The sequence below is a fragment of the Alligator sinensis genome, unplaced genomic scaffold (assembly GCF_000455745.1).
Source record: "Alligator sinensis unplaced genomic scaffold, ASM45574v1 scaffold741_1, whole genome shotgun sequence".
NCBI classification, from domain to species: Eukaryota; Metazoa; Chordata; order Crocodylia; family Alligatoridae; genus Alligator; species Alligator sinensis.
In genome coordinates this window covers 1212841-1220673 of record NW_005842212.1, presented here as the reverse complement: position 1 = coordinate 1220673, position 7833 = coordinate 1212841, and the positions used below count along the sequence as shown (strand labels likewise).

General features: G+C 45.1%; 1 protein-coding gene across 4 annotated transcripts in view; it reads right to left on the bottom strand.

Annotated features, from left to right (window-relative positions):
• Positions 1 to 5372: 5372 nt before the first annotated feature.
• Positions 5373 to 7833, bottom strand: part of CLK4 (CDC like kinase 4) — a 12556-nt gene continuing 10095 nt past the window's right edge. For all 4 annotated transcript variants that reach the window (XM_006026840.3, XM_014521403.2, XM_025207877.1 and 1 more), the window contains 3 exons: positions 7565 to 7644; positions 5812 to 5899; positions 5373 to 5718 (listed from right to left, as the gene is read on the bottom strand). In XM_006026840.3, the coding sequence (XP_006026902.1) occupies positions 5578 to 5718; positions 5812 to 5899; positions 7565 to 7644 (309 nt within the window). In that variant the 3' untranslated portion in view covers positions 5373 to 5577. The remainder of the gene's footprint in view (positions 5719 to 5811; positions 5900 to 7564; positions 7645 to 7833) is intronic.

The following is a 7833-nucleotide window of genomic DNA, read 5'->3' as shown; positions in this document are numbered from 1 at the left end:
GAGCCGGGCTGCCCCTCCCTCGGCCCCGCCCGCAGCACGGACCCGCACACCTCCCTCCCGCGACCGTGTCCGGCGCGCCCAGCCGCTGCCCTGCCTTCCCCGGGCACGTCTCGGGGGTGCAGCAAGGAGCGGGCTCTGCGCTAGCTGGATGCCGGGCTGGGCAGCACGCAGGCTGGGCTGCAGAGGGGCCTGAAGCACGGGATGGGACCCAAAGACGTGTCATGAGGCTCAGGGCAAAGTCCTGCATGTAAGGACGGGACAATCCCGTGCGCGGGGATGGACTGGCTGGGCAGCGAAGGGCCGGGGGTGCCAGTGGGCAGGGTGGATAGGAACCAGCGGCATCCCGGGCAGGAGCATCGCCAGCAGACCGAGCGCGTTATTTTCCTCTATTCTGCACTGGTGAGGCCACGGCTGGGGTCCTGCGTCCAGATTTGGGCTTAATGAGGAGAGGGTGAGGGAGCTGGGCTTGTTTAGTTCAGAGAAGAGAAGACTAAGGGGAAATGGCAAGGGGTGGTTACAAAGGAGCTAGACCAGCTGTGGGCACTTATTTGGGCCAGAGGCCACTTAGGGAGTCTGGAGGAGCTGTTGCAGGCCAGGAGGGGCAAGGTGCTGACCGGGCCTGCAACAACTCACTATAATCAAGGGGCTCTGCCCCTGCGCCCAGCCTGGGCGGTCACCACCTGGCAATCCCAGCCCCAGGGTCTCCATGGGTAGGACACGCTTGGCTGGGCAGATAGGATGGGGCCGCAGGGAGCAGGATGGCAGAGCAGTGACAGCATAGGGCTGGGGCCCAAGGCAGAGCTGCAGTCCGCTCCCAGCATACCCCTTCCCACAGAACTGGTGCCCATCACAGGGACCTGCAGGCAGTGGGTTGCGGCTCTGCCCTGGGACCACACCACCATCACCCCATAATCCTGGCCCCAGCCCCACCTGCCCCTACCTGCTACTCTCTGCCCAACCGCAGCCCCCCATCCCATCCACCCAGCCACACACCCTGCCCACATGGGTCCTGGGCTTGTTTGCATGGAGGCCCTGCCCACCCACCTCATCCAGCGCTCCCAGCAGTGGGTGTGGGGCAGCAGGGCTGCAGGGTTGGTCTGACGGCAGCAACGCTGGCCCCTGCAGCCATCACCACTTTGCCCCAGCCCTGCTCCATGCCTGGGGGCAGGAGGACCAGCCACATGCACCACAGCCCTGGCTGTCCCCAGCACCTGGGCCAGGCAGTGCCAAGGAACCCACCGTGGGCCAGATCAAATCCCTTGGCGGGCTGAATCCAGCCCATAGGCCATATTTTGCCCACCTCAGAGCTAAATTGTTTTCAGTGGTGGTAGGAAACAGAAGGAGCAATGGTCTCCAGCTGCAGCAAGGGAAGTTTAGGTTAAATATTAGGAAAAACTCTCTAAAAGGATAGTAAAGCACTGGAGCAGACTACCCAGAGAGGCTGTGGAATCCCCATCCTTTTTTTAAGACCCATGTAGACAAATCCTTGGCTGGGATAGTATAGTTAGGCATGCTCCTGCTTTCAGCAGTGGGTTGGATGAGGCGATCTCCTTTAGTCCCTTCCAACCCTGATTTCGTACGATTCTGATACCATGAAAATTGTTATTTGGCCCAGGCTTACTCTGGATTTAAGCCAAACACCATCCCCAATTGGCCCAGTTTTGAGTAAGTACCTTGGACTGGGGACCTCAGCGGTAGTTAGACAGGATGCCACCTGAATCATTCACCATCACTGGCCATGAGAGAGTGCAAAGGAACAAAAAACGAGAAGACTTGCAGCCTGCATCCTACTTCCCTCTGCACAAAGACCTGCAACTTCTGCAGATGGATCTATGCGTGAATGCAATCCTTGCCCCAGTCTCAAGCCCTGTCAGTGAGCCATGGTAGCAATCATCCTCAAATTGAGGGACTGCCAGTTACTGCCTATGTGGCATAACCATGCTCACCCTGTTAGATGGTAGGCCTGGATGGAGGTTTGACCAATCTAGACAATGTACTGCATCCTCAGATTTCCTGCTTTCTTAGGTGCAAACACACACAACATACTAGATGCAACTTGTCTGTTATTTTTCAGGAGCCAGATTCTGCTAGTCTCACTCAGTAAGGCACTGCTCATTTTAAGGGCTTGGGTCAGATGGTGAATTTGCAAAATACTGCGAGGTAAGGTTCTTTAGGTAGATGTGATAACTTGTATCACCAACTAAATAGCTGGAAAACAATGTTCTTTGCAAGCTTTTGGGCACAAACACCCTTCCTAGGCCCAAGATAGATTGGTTTGAGCCTTTTAAACTTGAGCCCTTTAATAGAAGCTGTGGGAACCCTCAGTCCATGATGGGGCGAGAGGGGATGTATATGCTGAAATTAATCCCTAGTCTTGTCTAAACAAGTGAGTTACCCTGAGGCAAACCCCGTCCACAAAGCAAAAACTGTGCCCAAGTGGTAAAACCCTTGCACTGGGGTAAATCCAGCCATTTTACTCCTGTTGAGTCAGGCTGCAATTTTGTCACAATGCAAGTAACTTCAGGCCACTGGTCACACACACACACCCTGTACATCTCAGTGCATTCTGAGGGTCTTCACACCAACTCCTTCCACCGCTTTGCTTCTTTTTCCAAACCAGTTGTCCTGTTTCCCTGTGTTCCCCGCTTCCGGGTCACAGCAGCGCACGTGACACAAGCACACGAGGAGAAAGGGCTCTGCACCATGGCAGGGAGGCTTCCTGAACAGAATTCTACACTTTTTTAAAGTTCAGTTACTTCCCAATTCAGCCCTGCCACCCAGTTTGCAGTGTTTGATTTCTTTTGTGGATTTGCACTTTAAAGCAAATAAAGTCTGGTTTTGTTTACTTAAAAGAAAGCTTTATTTTCTTCCATCGTCCAGGCAGCTGTTGTTTGTAAAATGTATAACAGATCCCTCATTCACAAGGACAGAGGAGGGGAGCCAGAAAGACACTATTAAGAACAATCCCTAATCACCGTCACTTACGGCTCAAATAAAGATGGATCAGATCGTAAGGGCTTCTTTGACGGCTTCTCCTTGGATTGACGATGCATCCCAATTCCATTGTCCTTCAGCAGCGTACATAACCCAGGAGTGCTCCAAACTCTGAAGGCTCGCAACTCTGGAGGGGCTTACCGAGGACTCAGACAAGATCATAATACAGAACCTCAGAGAAGGCACTGGTGTCTTGAACTTCTGTGCCACAATAGTTATTGCATAGATTTGTTTCTCACTATTTCCTCCCTGAAGATCCTCATCTTTTCACATAGGCAACTGACTCTAACATGCAGAGCAGTGGTTCTCAACCACTTTAGACTCCAGGCAGGTCTTAGTTTCCACTTATTTTTTGATTGTGGAAAAATAAGAGCAATTCTTCTGTGTCAAAGAATTCAGAAAGACCACAACAGGTCAGAAAGTTTTTGTTGCTATGGATTCCTGTTTGAAATCTCCGAGTTTATCTTGTGAATCATGTGTAAGGTTCTGCACTTAGAGCAAATATTACACAAGAACTCCCTGACCACTTAAAAGGGTTTCATGGCAGCCCAGGGTGTGGCGACATGCTGGTTGAGAACCCTTGCTGTAGGGCAGAGATGTAACCTAGTCTCTCAAATGGATGTACAGCCCTTTCTTGCACCATGAGTCTACACATGGCCATTACTTCTGATCACATCTTGTTAACCTTCCTTCAGGTCCTTTTCCTCCACCTGTTTCCTCTCCATTTTTCTGGGTTTTTACCCTCTCTCAACATCACTTTCTTCCAGTTTGCTGCTCATTCATTTTTCTCGTGATCTGAACTCCCCACTCCTTCCTTTTTCCTCTTATGTTTGTGGCTTCCCTGTTCTGCTTCAACTGCTGCCTACTCAGAGGGATCCAAACTGGAGTAACAAAGTTTCTGGCCTGCATGTTGCTGTACAACCAAGGGACACACTGTTTACATCATCACAAGAGGGGGGGGAAAAAAAAAAAAAAGTTGTTACCCCACTAGCTCCCATGCTAAAAGTCTAATGTGGGCAAATATGTACTCCAGTTATCATACATATTAAAAAATTGAGGTAAGTGCAAACAGGAGCCTAACCTTTAACACGACCCAATCCAGCCAACATGGGTATAAAAATTCCTATTTTTTTCCAATAAAGATAAGAGCACTGTGGGAGGCCAAAGAGCATGAGAAAAGAGAGAGGCAAAAAACAACAAACCCTAGCAGCTCCCTTCTCCCCAGCTGCAACCACAACCCTACACTCTTCTGTAGCATGTGGGGGGAGCTTGGAAATATGTTTTTCCACCTGCAGCTGGAATCACTTGTACCGGAGGTGGCCAAACTGTGGCTCATGAGCTGCACACAGCTCTTAGAGACTTCTGAAGTCAGCCATTTAGCAACAGATTTATCTGAGCTGGGGTGCCATGCAGAGTTGTGTCCCTGTATCTTAACAAACTAACGAAGTCAGGTAACAGGCTCCCCAAACAAATCCTATTTTGGCAGCCCCAAGACCAAAGGACAGGAAGTTCATCCAGAGGGATCCTTTGTACCATGTTAAGGACCAAAACAACAACCTCCAAAGTTATCAATAGGAGCAGATCAAAGGACCTGTCCAGCACAGAAGTGCTCAGTATCAACTGACCTCTGCCTTAAGCAGCTGACGCAAGTGGATTGGGATGGACTAACCAAGTCAAATGTAGTAGAACAACCACCAAACCTGCCAGAACACAAGTGCTTTCTGCAGTCAAAGGCTCAAGTACTGAAGATTCAGGTCACTTCATCCTGAAATACATGAGTGAATACTGTTCACCATCTCCTTGTGAATGAAGTTTTTGATTCCATTTGTTTTGCATTAGTGTCCCACAAAACAATTCACAACGGGGCACCTGAGTAAGGAAGCTACTAGAAGTTAGCTAGTCAAAGTAAATCAGTTGGGACTCTCAGCAAAACACCGACCCGACCAAGGAGTTCCATCTTTGCACACACGCTGCACTGAACATTTAGGAAGTCAGCAAACCCACATAACAAATGTAACCTCCCTTTCCATAAACACTCGTGTCACTGATCTTGGATTACTACTGAGCATTAAACAAAGATTATGGTAATTATCTGATGAATTTACAAGCAACCAATTAAGGTCTTTTAAATGCAACGTGTTATTTAATATATGCAGTCTCTAAAGCAAAACAGTTTACATTCTTCTGTCTCAATATGGGCATTTACAGGTACACACCTTAATGTAGAATCCATATACAATATTTTCAGATACCAATTAAAAAAATTAAAACCTTGGATTTGTGTATCATCTAAAACTAAGACAAAACTAGGTAACGTTTAACTTTGCTAGAACCTAACTGGACCAGCTTTTAAGTTACCAATGAGTTTCAAAAACCAGTTTCAAAAATTACTTTTATTTTCATATCTATGATCAAGACCAGAACCGTTAACAAGGTAAATATGGCAGTGATACAAAAACATATGGAAATATTTACAGGCTTACCTGTACAAAATAACTTAAAGTTTACAAAAGTCTCATGCTATCTCTGCTGACTGACACAGTCTATGTAATCTCCTTGGAGAATCATATAAGGTATATGAATTTATTTCCTTTTTAGTGGGTCAAAAAAAGGATGTTGCAAGGCTTCATCAAGAGTAATTCTATCAGATGGATCATACTCCAACATTTTGTGAACAAGATCAAACAGAGTCTGATGATCTGCATCCTGACAGTGCATGAATTCCTGAAAAAACACACAAAATAAGAACACACGCACATTTAGATAGGTCCCTCAAACAGGAATCTCTCCAAGAAGGAAGCTGACGTTTTTGCTCACCTTTAATGGCTTACAGCGTCTCCTTACATATCGGCCTGAAGAACTATGTTCATCCCAGTCCAACTGGTCATGCTGAAAATAATGTTTTCTGCATAAAAAGAATTATTTTTAATGATATGCACTACATATCCTTCTACATGTAGATTCCAAACTGATGTTATTGAGTTAACACTTGTACATGAGGCTATATTTATATTATCTGCTAAGTTAGAAGCTCTTTTTAAAGAATGATTTAAACTTAAATCAGACTGTTCTAAGAGAAAAATAGAGCAGTCAAGTTTAAAAACTCATCAGCTTTCTGTCACAACTTGTTTCCCATAAATTTTTTTTTTTAATTTTACAAAAATTGTTGAAGTTAAAAATAGCCCATGTCTGCTCTTTTAGTTTCAAAACTGAGAACAAGCTCTGTCCAGCACCTGTCCAGCACTCCATTCCTCCCGGAGACAGCAGTTAATGCAGTCTTCACTAATTCCACCCCAAGTCTTGCCGTGTATGGGTCTATAAAGATCCAGAACTTGCAATGCACTGCTCCTCTACACCTCATGGATACTCCCCTCAAATTCTGCAACCACAATACAACAGAACAACCCCAGTTGCAAATGTCCTTCACAGGCACAAAGGATTTGCCCCTTCCAGAAGTATAAAAGGATTCCCCTGATCTCAAGGAAACTTAAACTATTAAAACAAATGCATGCCCATCTTTGGCTTTTGTTTTCAACACTACTAAGTATCAAAACATGGGAGGGGGCGGGGAGGGGAAGTATTGACATTGCCCTCCCTTTCTTGCTACCCATTCTTTGCATGTGCTTTGAACATTACTGACAAATTGAATTAATCTTTTGATCAGTGATTTAATAAAGAACTTGTCACGGATTGGTCAGAATTATGACAATCGTTTGTATAATTTAGATGTTAAAAGACTGGGTTTTAATGCTCTGGAATTTTTAACAGAAATACTCTTTAAAGGAGACATCTCTCTGATTAAGAACAAATTATAAGACAAAAGAGAGGCCTGAAATTAAAGAAAACGAAGTATTCCTTCCAGATGCTGGGTCAGCATAGATGAAAGCAAAAAAACCCATGGAAAGGGACTAATTCGGGGTATAAAATGTTATACTGGCCAAGATTATTTGATTTAATGTAAAATGTGTGTAGAACACCACAATTTTGCTTACTTTTTTTTTTTTTTTTTTTTTTTACTATTGGTCTAGAAATGAAGGATGTTTTCTCTACAGCTCAGTATCAGCTTGTAGCTTTTTGCACTTGTGGGAACCAAGTGCCATGGCACCTTAAACTTCAGCAAAATGGGATCCAACAGGGCCAAACCCCATCCTGGAGGGTCCAGGAAAGGCAGATAATCCTTAACAGCCCTTTATCACTGGCCATGAATTCAGGAATTCCCAAACTGCACAGAAGTCATCTGGAAGTACTGATTTAACAGGTAGCAGGCTCATTTACAGCACTGCTGAGACTTCAGGTATAGCAAACTACTGTACAACTCTACCATTAAAGTGCAAAGAAGTTTTCAAGACTTAAAATATGAAGGCGATGGGGACTACACAACCTTTGAGTAATTATGTAACAAACCTGTTCATGCAAACTCTTCAGGAAGAACCCTATGATGTCTCCCTAGCCAATTTTCAAAGACAAACAAGTTCTGAGATGCATGGTTTATTTATTTATTTTTAAGAACAGAAACATTAGGGAAACTAGATAGGGGTTGCTATTAGCTCTGCCTATAAAGAATTTTTACCTTGATTTCTTGATCATGTGAGTAGGTAGAGGCCCTAATATTCGCTCCATCATTGCCAGGTGTTCTTTACTATCATGTGTCTATAAAAAGAAAGAGTTATTGAGACCTGCATACTGTTCTCCCTGTCCATTAATGATATTTAGTCTACATTGTAAGACACAGCCATTGCTTTATTACAGAATCTTAAAAAAAAATTACCCCCGTATATTGCTATTACTACTATTATGAATAATAAGCACAAACAAAACCATGTTGGGAATACACCATAC